The 20,113-nt window shown below is 36.8% G+C and overlaps 1 protein-coding gene across 1 annotated transcript in view; it reads right to left on the minus strand.

Moving 5' to 3' along the window:
- The window catches only part of LRP1B (LDL receptor related protein 1B), a 608,586-nt gene that overhangs the window by 193,131 nt on the left and 395,342 nt on the right, over positions 1 to 20,113 (minus strand). Inside the window, exons 12-18 of the mRNA XM_079310839.1 lie at positions 17,408 to 17,588; positions 14,352 to 14,571; positions 12,596 to 12,785; positions 7,517 to 7,639; positions 5,840 to 5,980; positions 3,726 to 3,851; positions 1,887 to 2,003 (exon numbers count right to left, since the gene is read on the minus strand). Of these exons, the coding sequence (XP_079166965.1) occupies positions 1,887 to 2,003; positions 3,726 to 3,851; positions 5,840 to 5,980; positions 7,517 to 7,639; positions 12,596 to 12,785; positions 14,352 to 14,571; positions 17,408 to 17,588 (1,098 nt within the window). The remainder of the gene's footprint in view (positions 1 to 1,886; positions 2,004 to 3,725; positions 3,852 to 5,839; positions 5,981 to 7,516; positions 7,640 to 12,595; positions 12,786 to 14,351; positions 14,572 to 17,407; positions 17,589 to 20,113) is intronic.

Here is a 20,113-nt window from a genome sequence, read left to right on the forward strand (position 1 = left end):
AAAAAATCTCTTCTTAGAAAAAAAAAAAATGGAAGTGTGCAACTGCAGCAGTGCTTAGCCACTATCTATGCCCCATGTGCTTCAAGCAAAGCTGAAAACAACTTTTCATTTCACTTTTTCAAATATTTTTTCCACAAATTTAACTCATTCATGAAACATAATTTTCCTCTTTTCCATGCATGAATGTCTCCATGAATTAATTTTCTATATGTTCACCTGTACAAAGGGACAGAAATTCATTACAATGAACTGTGATTACCCTCACTGCCACCAGCAGCAGCCAGCTCAGGATTCCCACCCACCACAGCCTTCCCAAGAGTGTTTTGTAACATCTCCAGAGCTTGCCACAGCCTTCACCATTAGCCACAGCTCCTGCTCACATCCTGGGGGACACAGCACTTCCCTCATTGTCCCTATGGCCCTTTCCTACTTCACAGAAAAGAGATGCACATCCTGCAGCTGACCCACACCCAGCCCTGTCCTGACTGCCCTGCAGACACAGAAATGAAGGAAGGTGACTCTTGAGCTTCCAGTGAACTCTCTCCACAGTGTAGACACTAATCTCATTTCTCTCTTATGTCCTTCTGGATACAAGAGTTTTAAACACTTTCATAAAAGGAAGTATCTCCCACTAAACAGAACATATAAGTAAATGCTATTAGCATGTCCCTTAGTGATCAAATTAGAGGGCAGGATGAAAAATGAAATATTAAACATATTTGCACAGCCACAATGTTTGAGGATAACAAAACAAGGTGCTAAAACGTGAAGTATGTCAAGTTTGGCTACACAGAAAAACAGCCAGTGACATAAATCCTGATTAAAAGATCTGAAGAAATATTCCAGGTTAGCTGAGAGGACACTGAACAAAACTCATGGGAAGGATTTCCAAAGGTGCCAGTAACATCTGTGAGTGGCTGATGTGCCTAAGAATATAGGCTAGAGGCAGAGAAACTGTTCTAGCACTGAGAGTCAGTGCTGTCCCCTTAAACAGAGAGTTAGAGCTTCAGAGATTGCAAAATACAAGTTTCCTGGTCACTCATCCTACCCCTGTACACAACTGAAGTTACTTGATTTGAAGAAAGGCAATTAGAAGTCCACCTATTATTATTTTTATTAGTGTAAAGACTTCAGTTTTTGCCTCATCCCTGCAAGTGTTTAATGCCAGTTTGGATGAAGCTCTGGTCTAGTGGGACATGTCCCTGCCCCTGGCAGGGGGTTGGAACAAAATGATCTTTAAGGTTCTTTCCAACCCAAACCATCCTGTGATTCTACACTGCAATACATCACATTCTGTGATTCTGCATCTGCAGACAGCTCATTGACCCTTGTGCTCTCAGACTCACAGCAGTTACCAGTGCCCTGCAAAACAAATGACTATTAAAATCCTTAATTGTTTGGAAGCAGCTGATTAGAGAGAGCACACCCCTCTCTGCAGTATCTCAGCAAAGCAGCAGTCAGCACAGCTGCTGATGCTCTCTCATGATAGAACCAAGAAATTTAATTTTTTTCTGAAAAATACAAGATCAAACATACTTCTGTTGAGGCTTGAAAGAGGCTGATTTTATTGACATCTAGAATATGCTGAGGGGCCCATGTGGAGAGGTATGTGGCAGAGATAAAGAATAACTTTTGAGGGTGACAGCATTTGATAATGGACTGTAAATTAAAAAAGTCTTGATTGATCTGCATATTTGGTACTGTAGTTAAAAACTCATTAAATAGAAAATGCTGCATTTGCTTTGGGTTTATTTATCAACCAAACAAATTCTATTTGCCATTTCAGAAGTAGTATTATCATTTCAGTTGACATGAAAAGAGATCCCTATATGTTTAATATGATACAGAATTTTCTTTTTTCTCCCCCAAAAGAAAAATCCACTTACCACAGGATGTCATTTCATCAGTTCTATCTCCACAGTCATCCTCCCTGTCACACAGCCACGACGTTGGAATACACCGTCCATTCCCACACGAAAACTGATTAACCTGACAAGTTCTTGCTGTCAAGACAAAACACTCCAAAAATACAAGGGAAATGGACTAGATCCCTTAGGTGTCTGGGTGAGTCTCTGATTTTAGAAGCTGAAGGGCTGGAGGGCACCTCCTGTCCTGCTGCACCTTTCCCCTGCTCTGAATAAACATCATTCACCTCCTTTGGTTTCAGAGAAAACTGAGCTCATCTGCAGGGCTGTTCTACCTCTGTCTGGAATTCTTAGTGGTTTCTTCCTCATAAAACAACGTGAAATTCTAGTTATTACTGTGAAGAATAGAATTAATATGCACTAATGCTTGAAGTAAATAAAAATCAGGGCATAAAAATGCCCATCAGTTGGAATATTAACAACCTGTATTCCACACCATGAATAATGATCTTGGGAATTTTGTATTCACACAGGAAAAAGGGAATTAGCCTGTGTGTGATGTGGCCTCACCATGCTTTGAATCCTTGCCTTTGCAAATACTTTACTGTCATCATCCATTAAAGGAATCAATGCATGTCTTTCTCCTGAAGAAATAAGGATCACTAAAAGAATTTGTGCTATGTAGTTACAGAAATTACTTTGAAAGCTGATGAATAGTAAAATGTCACTAAAAAGCTAACAGAGAAAACTGTCATTATGTATAATTTTGTTTATTTAAAATTTGAACACATAACAACGCCAGTGATAGCAACACAGATTTTGATCCCAAATTTAAGCCTTTAGAATTCACCTGGTTGTTATTCTACACTTTAAAAAATGGCTGATATGTCAAAAACCCCAGCAACTGAAAGAATATTTCCATATTTATTATTTTCAACTACCATTTTCCTTTCTCTTCAGAGAAGTAGCCCAAAACACAAAAGAGGAATATAAGTTTAAAATATTTCAAAGGAGCAGTTTTTAAAATAATTACTGTGTTTGCCACTGCAGGAATAAGTAGAAAAACAAGAATACAAAATTTGATCCATTGCCAAATGACACAGGGTTAAAAAAAAAATCGTCTTCAAATTAGACTCTCACCCTAAGCCAACAGTTGGATATCAAAGAATATCAAGGCAGTAAGACAACAGGGAATATTTTAATACACAATGTGTGCTGTCTTGCACTGCACTTCAGTTCACAACATTCATCAGCTTATTGATGGCTGGCATGTTGCATATTTGAGAGTTAATGCTTGTTTAGTCTCTGACAACATGCACTAAACATCACTTCCACAGAAGCAAAGGACAGATTGGGAATTCCATGATTTACTACAGTGGAATCAGTAAACAATCCTCATCTTGCTATTTGCTTTAAAACCCACTCTTCAGTTAATAACTCAGGAATGAAAAGAATTTCAAGGCACCAAGTGGAAACTGAATAATTAATCATGCATAAAATAAATCAGCATAAAATAAAATTTACTGGTGACATGACACCCATCACAGCACGTTAATAAAAAATGTTCAAACTGCCAAAAAAGATTTGTACCTCAAAGTTTACACCTGAGCATTGCTTTGACAGTCGACCCATATGGAGAGATTAAGAGCTGAATAACTTTGGAAAGCACAGTGAAGCACATGGATTAAGTAAAATATAATTTGCATTCCAGCCTTGTTGGCAACAAAATCAGAATTAATTTAAAACATCAAAATTCAGATTACAAGTAGGAGCCTGGCTCAATTCAGTTCAAATCAGTCCTGAACTATTCATGGAACTGAAGTTAAAGATCTTGTTTGCACAACCAAGTAAAATTTTTACCTGCACAAGTTTTATTTGATTCGTCTTCATTATTGCCACAATCATTAGCTCCATCACAAAGCCACCTCTTGGGAATACAGCGATTATTTTGGCACTTAAATTGATCATCAGGACAGCTATGATTGACTGTGGAGAAAGAAAGAGAGGGGTTTATTTTTCCTTAAGAAGATAATCTAAGAAAAACAGCTGTGAAATCTGTTAAATGCTGTTCCCTAGTGATGCAGTTGGTGTGGTTATCCTGTATGTATAACTGCCATGACATAAAGATTGTTCAGCAAACAAGTCAATTACAAACTTGCAGTACTTCAATCTTAAATTAAATAATATTTATTAAAGATGCCAATATGGAGATTCTCTTCTATTAGGTGATAAAAGGTAGCAGCATTTTATAGTGTTTTTTCTTTAAAGAAACATGTTCTTGATCACATTTGAGTAATGTGATGAGGTCTGCAAACTAGAGTGCAAATAAACAAAGGAAAACACCACAGGGAACAGATGCAAGCTGCTAAGTGAAGATCCAAAATATGATAGCACAGTGAGCAGGGATTTGGGAGGGTCATAAAATGCTTCTAAAATGAGGCACATTACTGTCAATGGCCACATATAGATCTGCTGTTTACTCACCATGAAATTGTAGGTGTCAAAAAGTGAAATATGCAACATGGTGTAAAACTAACAACAAAAGTAATCTGGTATTCAGGAGTGAACAAGGTAACTCTCAAAAATGTTTTTGCTGGCTACCAATTCTTATAGAAAGGATGAAGCTGAATGCACTGAATTTATGTAACAACTATTGGCCTGCTCTTGCAACTCTAGTAAGTGTTTATGCTCTGCTTCTTTCATGCTAATGACATCTATTATTAGGAGATCTTGCTCATCTCGATCTAGACAAGAGCAGTAAACCGCACACAGTTTCAAACGCTGGGTTAAAAATAATCTCCAGCTATTTTTCACATACTCAGCCATCCACAGTCTCTTTTTTAAAGTTTAACATACATCTGGAAACAAAGGGTATTTAAAATGAAAGGATGTCTTGCAGGCTTATCCTTGACATTTCAGTAGCTTTTATCTTTGACCTTTCTGCCAATTCTCGCAATTGAAGACAGCAGAGCGCGAGGGTGATATCAATAGCACATGAACCCTGCTCTGTGTGCAGGGTGCAGAAGCACAGGAAGCAGAGATTAATTAATAATCTGAGCAGAAAGCTATCCCAAATCTTGTACTTCCCAAGTTCCAAAGTTTGCTATGTGACTTGGACTTGTGCTTGTGACTTGGACTTCCAGTTGGAAGCATCCAAGTTATGAAATCGCAAGTCGAAGACTTCTTTTGTTTTTAAATTTGACTTTAAAACTTGACATAGATATGGCCAGCTTTTAAATTAATGTCACAGCACTGAAATTCTCCTCCTTATTCTGTTTGTCACAATGCTTTCTATTTCTGTCCTTAGATCATTTCTCTAAACCAAATCTCCTTTACTGAAATGAAAGTACAATATTTCTCCCAGTCAGTTGTAGACATGAACACTCTTCTGCTCTGCAGTATTGTTCTATGTGTTCTATGTGTCTGAAAACTCTTATCATAGTCTCTTTTCCTTATCCCTCTGAGACTAAACAACTCTAAACTGTTCTGGGCTTTTGTTAGTTTTTTTTTGTTGTTGTGTTTTGTTTTGTTTTGTTCTTGTTTTCCAGGGTTTTTTAGATTTCATTGCTCATTTCTGAAGTGGCTCTAGGAGTCGGATGTCCAAAACTGGATGAGTGTATTTCTGCTGACGCCTTAGTGAAGCTGGTTAGGCTGACAGAATGTGTTTGTGAAGGGTGATTAGATTATTCCTCCTTGGGAAAATCTTGCCTGCTTGACATGGGCCTGATTCTGCTAACACAAACTGGTCCTGTGATCCCCTGTAATTATCTTTTGTCACATGTCTGTTAAATGGCCAGTTTTAGATTTGTTTTGTTCAATTGCGATTTGAAAGGACTCTTAATACTGCAGACAGGGAAATAAGGAACGAAAGATGTGCACGGACAGCTAAAGGATGATTGCTTTTGTTTGGCTGGCAGAGTTGGGTTTGCAGTGGAAGCCAAGCAGGGTGAGGGCTGAAAGGGGAGTATACACACAGCAGATCTCCGCGTGCTCGTCGCTGCCATCCAGGCAATCGTCGTCCCCGTCGCAGCGCCAGCGCTCCTGGATGCAGCGCTTGTTGCTGCACTGGAACTGCTCTGCCTTGCACAGCTGGGGCACCTCTTCTCCCTCTTTAACTGGGGAAAACATCCAACAAGCACATCTCTTTATCAGCCTGACACACCCAGAATGACATACTGCCCCTATAGAAATACATATCAATTCTTGTTCTCGCTCTTCAGAACGTTTCTACATAAACTCGGCGCTTCTGAGGTAATTCCACCTGAAGTCTGTAGTGGCACACATATCTGAGTGCATGGTTGATAGAATGAACTTCTAATAAATGGAAATACTCTGAACAGATGGCACTCAAACTGTTTTTTAAGTTGGTGTTTTGATCACAGTGAAAAATATCAGTTTGAAATATTGCAATACCTCATCAAAAGCAAACAGGAAATATTCTGACAGACATTGGCCAAAATCTGTGCACATTTAGAGATAGGAAATGATTACTAAAAAGCTGATTCTTGTATCTAAGCAACAACTCAAACACCTGCATTATGCACTGGCTCAGACTCTGCAGAAAATAAAGGATAAAATTCTGCTGGGGTAGAGTTAAGTAGCAAGCTACAAGCTTATTGATAAATCCAGGCAGATGTATTTCTCAACATCAGGTTCAGAATGCTTCATGTGTAAATACCACATATCAGTCCAGGACCCTCTGAGGAATACCAGAGTCCTTGCAAAGAGCCAGGCAGTGAAGCATGTTGGGGAAAAGGCAGGAAACCTGCCCCATTCCAATCCCAAAGTCTCTACCCTCTCTTCCTAATGCCTCCATTCCATCTTACCAGTGAGGAGTCCCCATTCCAGTTATTTCTGCTAAAAAGAGAAATATTTTTTTTTTACCAAAAAGTGGTGGCTCTGCCTGATCACTGCAGGCTGCATAATATTATGAAATAATCCTTATGCTTTACTCATCCCTACTAAGCTTATTGCTGGAGACTTACATAAAATGTTACAATTCACTTCAAGAAATACATCAATGACACTTAGAGAAAATACAGAACATTTTTAGAAAGTCATAAACACCAGGTCTAAACATAAAAAGAAAATACCTCTAGCACATGACAAGTTATTATTTAATTGAAAACCCCACCTTTTATTAGAACAATTTTTACCATTGTTTCAATGAAGATATAGCAAGAAAAGATGAAAGATGGCAATATTTGCACAGTCAGTGTCAGAACCTATTATACATAAATATATCTGCTTGATATGTTTTAGGAACAGTTTCATCATGAACATTTAAAAGTCAGATTTCCATTAAAGATAGTTAGTAGAACAAAAACTCAGAAAACTGTTCATATAGATTTAATTCAATAATTATATGGACCTATTTCTGATATTTTTAAAATATTTCAGTGGTATTTTTAAGTGCTTTATCATATCAGATATACTGAAATATTTTCCAATGCATTTGATCCTTAAATAATGCACTTAATATTCTGTTTCCTTTGAAAAATCTTTTCTATTCTGTAAACTAGAATATTTATTCAAGCAATATTTCTTTATCTTATAGACCCTCTAGGAAGCCATACTTTCTGGTTTTATTTGCAGTTCTGATTTGATCCCTTAACAGCAGCATCAACTCAGACATTCTGTAAGAATCTTACTCATGCAGGTTGTACTGTTTTCCTCCAAAAGCTGATTATCAGCACAGGCACAAACTCTGCCTCCAGGAATGGCCAAACAAAGAGTGCTGCAGCCTCCATTATTAACACGACAGGCATTATCACCTGGGAAAAGAAATAAAAAACAACTTTAAAAATAACAGACATGCTAGGACTAAACAATGAGGGGTTTAGTTGCTTTTGTTTCTGGTTTTGGTTTTGTTTTTTTTTTTTCTTCTTTTTCCTATAAGAATATAAACAATGAAGAATTTTTACATTACTTTCCTCTCATGTTAGGAGAACAGGAAAACATTATTCTTATAGTTTGGTTACTGTGTGGTATAATATTTAAACATCATTAGTTAAGGGTTGCAATACATAACAGTAATAATAATAGTGATAGTAATAATAATAGCAATAGTAATAATAATAACAAAATAATAACAAAAAACTGCACCATCAGCTCACAGCATTTTATCTGCCTGTTTTATGAAGGAGACAAATACTGCAAAATATTTGGCACAGCTAAAACACACAGTGGCTTCAAGGAATCAAGCAGCAGATAAAAGAATGTTCTGAACTTAATTGGCATCTGTACACATTAAAACAATGTGGCTAAAAATACAGATTAGGAAAAAAAGAAATAGAAAACAAAAGTATAAAGAGATTTATGATACACAGAATATAGAGAAATAGTCCACTACTCTTTTCTGAGCACATCTGCCTCTGCTCTGCTTTGTTTTCCTGTGTTATTGTTCCTCCCCCAAAGCTGTTCCCATGAAGGCACTGGCAGCTGCCAGGTGTTTTAACCACCCACCAAGGGCTGCTGCACCCTCACCACCTCATTCCTGAGACAACCAGACCTGGGGTCACTGAGAGCCCACACATGTCCCCATTTCTCTTTGTGTCACTGTGGGCATGGCCTGATTGCTCAGAACTGCACTGCTGGGGACACCCAGCTCCTCATGAGCAAAGCTGCTGATTTCAGCTGTTGGTGACACGTGATTATGATCAAACAAGGTATAAAACTTCATGTCTGCTGAACCTTTACATTAAAACTACATTTTTTAAATTTTATTTTTAAATCCTCTTCCTGTTCTAGTAAAAAGCAGTTTCTCCCTTTAAAGATGTAGAAAACATTCATCAGTTTCCTGGGCTAAAACAGACTCCACATAATTCCTTCTCATCAAATCTCCTCACTCCACTTTTCATAGAAAATATAATATTAAATTCTGTTATGAATATGGATATTAAAGTGTCCCATCAGAGCCAGTCCTGGAGGTGAAGTAAATCTCTTTAAGTTATCAAATGAACATCAGGCAATGAGGAAATAATTTAAGATTTTGAAAAGTTTTATATTTTAAGATGTATCTTAATATGTCTTACAATATTGAGCAGTACTTAATAACTTTTTTTCTATACTTTTTCTGGTCCACCATACACAACATGTCTTAAAAGAAAATGTGTCAAGAGCCTGTTAAAGCTCCACTGAACTTTTAAATAAATTTGTGCAAAATGATTAATAAAGAATCATGTGAAAGACCATTGTGGTAATTGTACTTTCACTGGACAGGGTGTGAGTGAGATGGCAAGAACACAGATGTATAACCAGGGAAAATGGGAATTCTCTGACAAGTCTGAGGGCTGGATCACAACTTTAGAAATAGATTGGACTGGACACTTAATACATATTATTAGATCCTGACTTCAAGTCTGAGGTTATGACCTAAACCACTAAAAAAAATCAACTGTTACATCTGTGCTCACCAAAACCAAAATATTATGAACAAAACATCAAAAATGGAAGAAATATATTTGAGTCTAAATTTTGGGAAACCTCAGGTAAAACAAAGCCTCAGACAAAGTAGCCTTGAAAGTGTCTCCATCTCTACAGGGCCACTGTACAAATCAAATGATGTCAGTAACAAAAAGGTTTAAAAAGTTCTCAGAAGCTGCAGAAATAAACAAACCAAAATACAATCTTCAAAAGTGACTCCAAAATTACATAGCACAAGTCAAAACATTTGCTGTGTTTTAATTAAAGAATGTACATGAGTTTGTCAGCCCACTAAAAGAGAATGAGGCTACAGAATAAAAGACTATTTCAGCCAAATATAGATGATTCTGAAGCCCAGTGAAAGCTGAAAATAAATAACATAAAAAATTTAATCACTAGATCAAAGCCAAATGGTCCATCTTGAAGATGAAAAGTTCCTACTTAACCTCATAATTGGGATGACAAACTCCTGCTTAGTGGGTTATGTGCTAGGTAAAGTGATAAAAGAGTGGATGATGACAAGTAAAATAGAAGTACCAAGAGTTAAAGCAAAAAGATCCAAGATAAAAAGGTTTATAAAGTGCAGTCTTCAACCTGAAGGTGCAATGAGACCTTGAGTCCCATCAGTCTTGATGAAGAGACTCCTAGGCTGAAATGTCTCCCAAAACACAGTTCAAATAGGTTAAACCACTTTATTGAAAAAGCTGTAGAATTTATAAAGCTATCAAGTATTTGGGAAATTAAATTTCCTTGACTACAGCTCCTAACAGCTATTTTATATGGTTGTTCTTAAAATAGTCCCAAAATTTTTAAATACTTTCAAAGCTATTATCATATTTTTTTCATATTTTGAGAGCTTTTAAAACAGTTGCTGCCCTGTCGGTTGCATGTGAATAAATTAGGCCAATTCCATTTTAATTAGCTAAAAAATGAGTCCAGAGCTAAACGAACAGTGTAATTGCATTTCAGTCATTGTTCTCAAAAAACAAGAACCAAACCAAACCAAACCAAACCAAAACAACAAAACAAAACCAACAAACAAGCAAACAAACAAAAAAACCCCGAAAACAAAACAAAAAACCCCATGCATATTTGTTTAATCTTCTCATTTAAGAGGTACAGTGAAGTTTTATTGCATTTGTACCTTCCTATGAACCTAATCTCAAGTACTGTTAAATTGTGTAAGCCCAGTCTAAGGATCATCCTCCACACATGAGGAGGAGCAGCCTGGTGCTCAAGCTCTTCTTTGCATCTTAGGAGTTAAACATTAGCAGACTTCAAAAGAGGCTACTTAAATTGCTGCAAATGCACTTTCACAAGAATTATTTACATGGAAGTAGCAATCCAGCCTTTCAAAGCAGTGGAAATACCTGCAGACCTTGGCAGGGTCATATTCTGAGTGCAAATCCATCTCCTATGATTATTCTGCTTCACCTTCCCATCTTTTTAGGAATTCTTGATATATAGACTCAGCCTAAGAAAGTAAGGTGAATTCCAAGCTCTGAAAGCAAGGGGGGGAAAAACAAAATATTCCTCCTCAGGGGGATCATACCTCATTCCCTTGAGAGAGAGACAAAGAGAAACACCTCTCCTTGAGGAGATCCCAAAAGTTTCATGTCCCTGCCCAAAGCACAAAGCAAAGCAGCATTGGGACAGTATCCAGAAAAGCCCCCCTGACAAAAATGCCAGTCTAATTGAACTGTGGCCAAAAGAAATGACAAAGTTTCTGCTTGTGGAAACAGTGAAAATACCAGAATATTCAAAGCAGCACCACAAAATATCATGGTCAAAAGTTTCTGAGGTGTGTGCATGTAATCTTTAATATACAACTTGTCCATAAAGTGGTTTCCTGTGGTTTTCTCTGTACAACAATTCAGCCTTGAGCCTGCTCTTTTACAAGGAAAACATGCACACACACACAAATAGTTTCTTTAAAAGAAATTTTTATGCTCCTTTGGGAACAATGGCAAGATCAACCTCACTGAGCATGACAAAAAGTGAAGTTCCTAAAGGCTGCAGTTAGCTTACAAAATTCCAATTACAATTTCAAACAAAGAATATATTAACGAGCCAAATTCCCTCCCTTAAGACTTGAGCTCATTCAGCAAAACTAAGAGGCAATACTTTCTCTCTCTGGTGTCAGCTTATTTGGAAACTAACTGCAACTGCATTAAATGTCCTTTTTTTTCTGATAAATAAAGGAATTTTCTGAGTTCCAAATAAAGCAGCAGTAGTATTGAAAGCAAACAGTGCATCTTCTACTAGCAGACACTGCATTCTGAAACTTGGCCACCTTGAGGGTAGATTTGGGCCCAGATTGGCCTTAAAACACCAACCAACACAACCCACACTGAATCCAAGAAAAAACAAACAAACAAACAAACTACACTTTTACATGTCTTTGAATGTCAGAGAAAGCTCCTGAAAAGCAGCTGTGAGAAGAAGAACACTGTTGAAGCAATCCTGAATTAGCACAGTGCTACAAAGACCAGCTTGGTTTAGGTAAAGGAAAATCAGATGCTTACAGTACCAGAAAAGAGAATATTTAAACAGTAAAACAAAAAATCATCTTTTAAATAGTATTTTATCTATACTAATTCCAGATGCTCATTTTTATGCTTAGTGTCAGACCAAGCAAACATTCTGGTAATTAGAAATATGTTAGAAAAAGTGAGCAAATACTCAACAGCTCATAGGAGCACTGCAAGTAGTAAATGAATGCAAAGTTTTCTTCATTAAAACACATTTTTAACTTTACCTGTAGAGTAGCAATTTTATTTTCTAAGTTACATTCATGCAAACTTATGGCTTTTATCTCATTTTTCTACTGATACAAGTAGCAACAAATATGGATTTTTCCTCTACCCTCTACTTTAATTCTGTGCAGTATACAGTGTTGACTGTAGACCAAGATGGGGGAGCAAATTAAAAAAAAAATACAGGCAGGATCTACGATCTCATTTAAGAGAAGGTAAATGCAATCATATATTTTATACCTATGCAGTATGTTACCCTCTGTAATTGATACTTGCACAGCATCTCTTGAAGACACAAGGAAAAAGGGCAATAAAGCAGTGTGAATGCATAGAAGGAATTCAGACAGGAATAATGCTGTGATTCACATTTCAGTATTTATGAAAGAATCAATTTCTACATCAATGTACTGAAACTCTGGAGAGTAACTCTCTCATGCCACAACCTATATTTGTTTTTCGACTTTTGTTCATCCAGTCACCTCAAAATACTTGCAGACTCAAAGGGAAAATGTCCTTTTAAACAGAACTCTGGAGAAACTGTGTAAGTACCTTGCTGTTTGCGTGGGTCATAAATCTGGAGCCCAAACAAAGGTGGCCTCTCACTTCTCAGCAGTGTCACATTCCTTGTGACCAGATCCAACTGGAAAATTGACCCATTCATGTAATCTGTCCAGTATATATAATTTCCATGATGTGACAGTCCAAAAGGATGATTCAAATCTTTTCCACTGTAGACTACCTGCAATTAATTAGTGGTAGGTGAGCATCAGCAAGGTAAAATGAATCTTTAATATTTCAGAGAAGGTAAAACAGGAAATAGGACAATTGAGATACAATTACAAACATAACAACCTATTGCAATAAAATTACATAAAGAGTACAAAGCTCTTCTGTGCAGCAGAACCAACATTTAACTTAAGGAAAACCTTCATATAAATTCACTCTAAGTGGCCTCTATCAGAGAATACAGAGAGAGCCCAGGGAAGTGGTGCAGAGTCTAACCCTGGCAGGATTTGAAGGACATACAAGTGGGGTTTAGGGTCATGGTCAGTGGTGAACCTGGCAGTGCTGGGTTAAAGGCTGGGCTTGAAGGGGCTTTGAGGCCTTTCCCAACACTAATAATTTTATAATTCTGTGCCAGCAGATTCAGTTTGGAGCCATTGGTCTCCTTTTTCAGTCTGAGATCCTTGCTTGAACCAAGAGCCTTTTTTCTACCTTGCCTCCAGAGAGAAGGAAGCAGCTCCTCACATGCCCTTCCTTGTCTATTTCTAGAACAAATCCAAGAGAACATGGAGATAAAGACAGCTGAAATACTTCTTTGAGGTGACTGACATCATCCCTATAGTCAAAGAACCTCATCTCTGAACTGCTTTTGATCCAAATTCATCAATCAGTCAATAATCTGACAGCTATTGGCAGAATTAAGAACCTCCCTATCCCTCAAAATCTTTAGTGTATTAAAGATTTTTAGATGTGACTTATCCAGTTAAATTCTGACCAAAATATCCTATAATTAAATACAAATTATTATGGATCAAAAGCAAGTACCTTATAGTTATTTTCAGCTACATAAAATCAAGTAATTATGAATTTTTTGTTATATCTCAGGATTAAAGAAAAATCATTAAAAAAAAAAACAAAACATTCTGTGACACACTTCAAAATAAAACCTGTAAAGACAAGTGCTTCTTATTATTCACCAGTCACTAATTTTATGAAGCAGATGGAAAAACTTGCCCAAATTATCAGTCTCCAGTCTGAGCTTTAACCATTTTCAAATTATCTTATTTTGTGCTTGTTGCTTCTGCAAACCCACACAGAGTGTCTGCACAGACCTGAATCCAGCTAGTGCAGGTGTTACTAACAACAAAAGCAATCTCTCTCCATCTTTGACAGCATTTGTTGAGTGCTGCCCCTCTGAATGTTACATAAATGCTCAAAAGAGGCCCAGACATTCATAAAAAGCAGCTCAGCCAGCAAAGTTCAAGGAAAGTTCAAGGAAAAGGCTTTGCCTTATGGCAAAGCCAATACAAATGGATTTTTCTACCAAAAAACTCTTTGCAGCTTCAAGGCTCAATCAAAATACAACTCATTGCCACATTAAAAAAATATGTTAAAGAATAATCAGATTTGGTGTCACTTAGGGCAGAGGAACACCCTAAGCTGTGTTTCAATCTCTCATTGTTCCAGCAGAGGTGACGCAGGATCCTGCAGACTAAAAACCTTGGGAAGCATTTTCAACATTACACAACAAAACCCAGAGACAGAACATGCCTGTGGCAAACCAGCAGCATTTCCCTTTTACCTTTCTGTCAGTGCCATTCAAATAGATCCTTTCAATGTGATCATAATAGGCATCACACCAGTAGAGCACGTTGGCACGGTGGTCCAGGGTTAAACCATTGGGCCAGAGCATCCTTGATGTGACAAAAACCTGCCGGCTGGAGCCATCCATCCAGGCCTGCTCAATCCTCCCCACGCTGGCATCTATTTCATCTTCCTCCCAGTCTGTCCAATACATCCATCTAAGGGATTACAGAAATGAGCATCCAGATCCCATTTTACTCAGGTGAAGTTTAGCAACAGCTCATCCAAGCCAGAGCGATTTTGACTTTTGCATGTTCCTTTCCATTGCTGTTTCTGCATCTCTATTTACTGTCCCTGACCACTGGATGCTGCTGAAGTGACACTTATGGTATTTTCCACATATTGTGATAAATTACATGAATACCACAGAACCAATAGAGAAGAAAAGTAAAAGAATTAAGACCTTATTTATTCCCACCAGAATGATGGGGTTTCTTTGTTGTTTCTTTTTAAACCATCACTTGTGTTGACTTTGCCACAAACTTAAATTTTTTAAAGCAAGCTTATTCTGGCCAGGTTTAATTTGCCTTTATGATGCAAATCTCCTTTTTATGGCACCTAATTCTATCAAAGAAGTTGCAACACAATAATTATTTGCACTCTGATTTTAGAGCTAAAGGATAACCTTGACTTACTGTGAACTTCAGATCCTACATGAAAGCATAAATCACTCAGAAAACTGTTAGCAGTACTTTGTCTGTCACAAAAATGTTTAGAAATAGTTGCTGTGAAAATTAGTTGAAAAAAAGCCAGTAGGCAATTTTAGCACAGTTTTAAGGATAATAGTGCAGCAATATAGATTTAGGGAAAAAAAACAAAAACAAACACAGACAAAGTCTGAAAGAAGGGCACCAATATTACTTTGGAAAAGTTAAAAAAGAAAATATGCTAACTCCTATAAAGGTACTGACTCAGAGGAATTCTATGAGCCATTCTCCTGGACACTACAGAATAAACCTTTCATTATTGAATTATTCTGAATATCATATTCTATTTCAGAATTTGCCCTTGAAAACTGTGATTTCAGCCATTTAAAATATTCAGCTTGAACTTGTACAAAAGCAGAGGGTAGCAAATATGCTAAGAGACACCACTTTTTATTTTTAGCCTCTTTTCCCTAAGAAAAATGAGCTAATGGGAAGAAATATTTAGAAACCTGCAAGAACTCTGTGAATCAACTCAGATTGTATCACATACAGTCAGATCATTTCATAAATGAAAACATTTGCCAGACAGCAGATGTTAACTTTTAGTGAAACCTACGACTTAATTAATAACCATTAAAGAGAACAAAATCATCATGCCAATCTTAAATCCTATTTGTTTAAGTTATCATGATTTAATTGCTATTGATGTACCTTACTTTTTTTTTCACCAGATTTTCATTTCAGAAATAAGCTCTGTGATCCTAATCCATTAACCATTTAATTGGCCTGTACTTTGAAGAATAAAGTCCTGGAATTTAAGTACTGAATTTAAAAAGGAATGATACACTGAATTGAAAAAATATTTTATTATCATGCCTGTGTAAATTATGTCAAATATACTGGTAAAAAAATATTTATTCAAATGCAATTTTATGTATAAGCATAATTTGATATTTATGAGAAACTGGAAAAAAAATCATTGCACAAGTTTGCTGATATCCAAATGCAGCATTTTTGTTTATTTTTAATTCCTCTAAAATTGCCCACTAGAAAGTTGCTTCGGATTCTTTTAATGTTTTTGCAAATATGTGCAAAGAACATCAATCCATTTTTGATCCTCAAGCCTTACACACTCCATTGCATGTTTGACTCCAGCAGCCTTGGTTTAATCACAGAATTACAAACCCTGCACATGCCCTGAGGCTCAGGCAGACACAGGTCAATAAGGCACTTATTTTATTGGGAAACAAAATATGTTTTACAAATATTTACATGACTTCTCAACAGCAATTACTGGGCTTTTCTCCATTAACTTTTTGTCTGTCCTTATTCCAGTTATCCTGCCATAAGCTAAAACCTGCTCACAGTGACAGGCATTTGTGTCAGTGCTTTAATTGCATCTCAAAATGCAGTTAATGCTCCAATGCCAGTTAAATCAAGACTCAAATTTTGGAAACACAATTAAAAAGCCATAATAAATGCTATCCCTCAGGAAGAGCTTCCATGAGAAGTATAATCATGAAGGACACGCTATTTTATTAGAGAAGTGTTTTATTTAATGGCTCTTTTCAGGCAATACATCTTCATACACTGTTTCCTGTGCTATGCATTTACTGAGCTGGAAAATTTAACAAAGTAATTGCAGGTGTGGTTATGGTTTGTGGTCTGATTTTATATCCTCACTATCTGACCTTAACGAATTGCAGCCTTTCCACAGCCACTTCTACTCCTCAAAGGACAGGCTCAAAAGGGGAAACTTGAGAGTGTAAATATTTTCTATAATAGGAAAATAGCAATCAATCCAGCCACACTCAAACTACCTATCTACATTATTCTCCAGTGACAACTCCCTGAGCAAATTTAACAGTGATTTTTTTAAGTAAACCTCTATTATACCATAGTAATACAATGTGTTGGGTTTTTCTTTTAAATTATTCAGCCTACCAAAATTAATTTGAGCTAATAACTAATGAAAAGTACTTGTGTCAGATTTGTAAATCAATGTGTACAAGGATATGGTCCAGAAATTGAGAATACAGAGAGAGAAAACAGGAGAGCATCTTAAAATTCACTTGATATTAAAAATTCATATGGAACTTACACCCTCAATTTGTTTGAGAAAAAGGTGAGTCACATTCAGATTAGCAGGACAGACACTCAACAGTGACAGGAATACAAATTCTTCTGAAAGCTTCAGGGCAGGAAGGCTGTGTAGGAACTACAGATATTACAGACTCCTGAAGGATTACAGAGCTCTTCTTGACTCTGCAAACCTCATCCTGAGCAAATTCAGCCCTGTATTTATGCTACAAAGACAATCATTACAGGAAAATCAGTTTGTTCTTACCCATTGACAGGATCGACAACAATTCCTCTAGGGTGGGACATGTCCCCCTCCAACAGAGTTTTCCTACTCTGAGCAGCTTTTTCCAGTCTGGCAACTGCAATTGTCTTCCTGTGGCCATCATTGGTCCAGTACAGATTATTTCCAATCCAGTCCACTGCTATGCCTTCCACATTATCAAGATCTGTTGAGAGAGAGAGAACAGTAGTAACAGATTAATACTATTTGTGATCTATATTTACTTATATTCACTATTTATGATGTGATATCCACGTCATATTTTTAACATTGCTTTTTTTCCCTTATCTACTGAAGGTCCGAAGCAAATTACAGATATTTGGTACCAACCAAAGTATCAGCTAAACCTTATTCACTTAAGAAATTAAATCTAAATTTTGTAAATCAATCATAGGTGCAAGATGGCAATACATCCTGTGATATAAAATATAAGAATGTTATTTTGGGAAAAAAAAAAAAAAAAAAAGTGTCATGTACTGAGAAGTCTGCAAAATATGTTTTAACATTTTTTTCTGATACAGCTGAACACCATTGCACTTTTGGAAAACTGTTTTTCCTTGTTGCTTAAAAAGCTTGAGGGAAGCAAAGGTGTCAGAACGAGCTCTATGGGACATGAAACAACAGAAAGTTGAACAATTTCAGAGGCAGATGAAAGTTCCTGAATGAGGAGAGTGGTCCTTGGTCTTAGAGTGGTCAACGGGCTGAGGAAAGTGCTAAGAATGGAAGGAAAGAGAAGAGAGAATTTTAACAAGGACCTGGAGCCCAAGGCTCAAGGGAAAAAAAACAAAAACCAAAACAAAATAAAACAAAACAAAACAAAAAAACAACTGCTGAACATAACAGGCACCACAGACAAACCTCAGCTGTGAAAGAAAAGTCCTCTGAGGACCTCAGCAGATTTTGCACAAGCCAAGAAAGCACTGACAAGAGTAAAATCCAGTTTGAGGACAAGAGTGATTTTTTCAAAACCCATTTTATTTTTATCCTGTCTGACAGAGGCAATTTGAGCCAAACACAGTTTTTATACTAATAAGACCAGATCTTTATATTAAAAAGTTCATCCTTTTAAGGAAAATATTTTGCTGATTTTTGCTTCTTTGGGAGTCAAATGAGTCCAAATGTGAGCTGTATTGGTATCAGCAGCAAAACTGTTAGATTAGAATGCTGGATGCATCCTAAAATTTACAGGACTTTTGCTCCACATCTCTTCAGCTTCATACAATGATGTCTCTGAGCTACCTTGCCTTCTGCAGGAATTTTTGGGGCAAATGTGATTCTAAACTAAATACAATCTAAGCCCTCATGGTAACTAGATACTAAATATACTAGAATGTTGTTTTTTTTTTTTTTTTTAATTTTAAGGAGAATTCTACAGCACGACCTTATAATTTTCATTGTTTTTGTGGAGCTGTAATTACAAATTCACTTTTATTTCACTATCTAAAAGCTTTAAATACATTAATTACTTTTCAAATGGGTTTCACACTAAGTAGTAAACAGGAAGAAAACAATGGCCATTCTGCCTTTATTGTCTTGATTTGACTACAGTAATTCAGTTCTGCAGTAAAGCCCTTTCAGCATAAAAGGGATGAGGTAATAAAATAACCCTGTGATCATTCTTCACTTGCTAATTGAAAAGTTAACATTTGTAATTCTGGAATTTTCACCAGAATTTTACTACCAACTAAGAGTTCCAAATACATTGAATGTAAATGTGAGGTTTTTAAAAACAGTTCTAGAGGCAGCAGTTTGCCACACTGGTTTTCTCTATGGAACAGATAACAGGCACAACATATAATTTGGTATAGAATGACCAAGCTAATCAATGTCATGTGTAATCAATAGTGCTTAAAATGCTAGATTAACATAAAACCAGGTAGGAAAATAATTATTGTATATACCAACCATCTAAACAGCTTCCAAAGAACTTTATAGACTTTTGCCTCATACAAGCAACAGGTTGACCATCCTGACTAATATTTACAAGTACATATTAAAGGACTTTTAGGTCCACAGCAACCCCTCCCCCCAAAAAACCCGAGCTTGTGTTCATGTTGCATTGACTGAATAGTATCTAGATCCATTTAAAAATGTCCAGGTTTTTTTCCCCAGTTTTTCATGTAAAAGGTGGATTTTACATGCAAGCTTGAAAGGTTAATTATAATTTTTGTTGCTGGTGGAAGTACAGTACTAGTGCAGCTGTGCCACCAGCTCTAAGCTAGGCTGAGCTGGGGGCTGTCAAATTGTTATCAACACTACCCAGCAGTTTGCTGCCCAAAGTGAAGAAACAAAAATCACAGCTGAAACTATCTGGGAAATCAAACTCCAGCAGTGTGAGGTGCTCAGTGATCTCAATTCCCAGCCACCGGCTGGAGGATCAGGCTCTCATGTAGGCAAACTGTAATTATCTGAGTTGCAATGCTGCCTGAACAAGAGTCTACATTGTCAAAAAACCTGAAAGTCACCAAAAAAAGGCAACTTCTAATCTGAGAAGTGGCACCTACCACAGCTAGAAGCCCTTAGCAGCATGTTGTTCAGAGTAAATATTAAACCACCTCCTGACACACCTGATTTTCTGGAGTAGCCTTCCACCAAGGAATGATTTAATCTGTCCCTGCTGAGTTTGTGAGAGTTGACAAGAATCAAAGCAGAGGTGTTATGGCTGGAGGCCATATTAATTTTTTAAATCAT

Source organism: Erithacus rubecula (assembly GCF_903797595.1).
Source record: "Erithacus rubecula genome assembly, chromosome: 8".
Taxonomy (NCBI): domain Eukaryota; kingdom Metazoa; phylum Chordata; class Aves; order Passeriformes; family Muscicapidae; genus Erithacus; species Erithacus rubecula.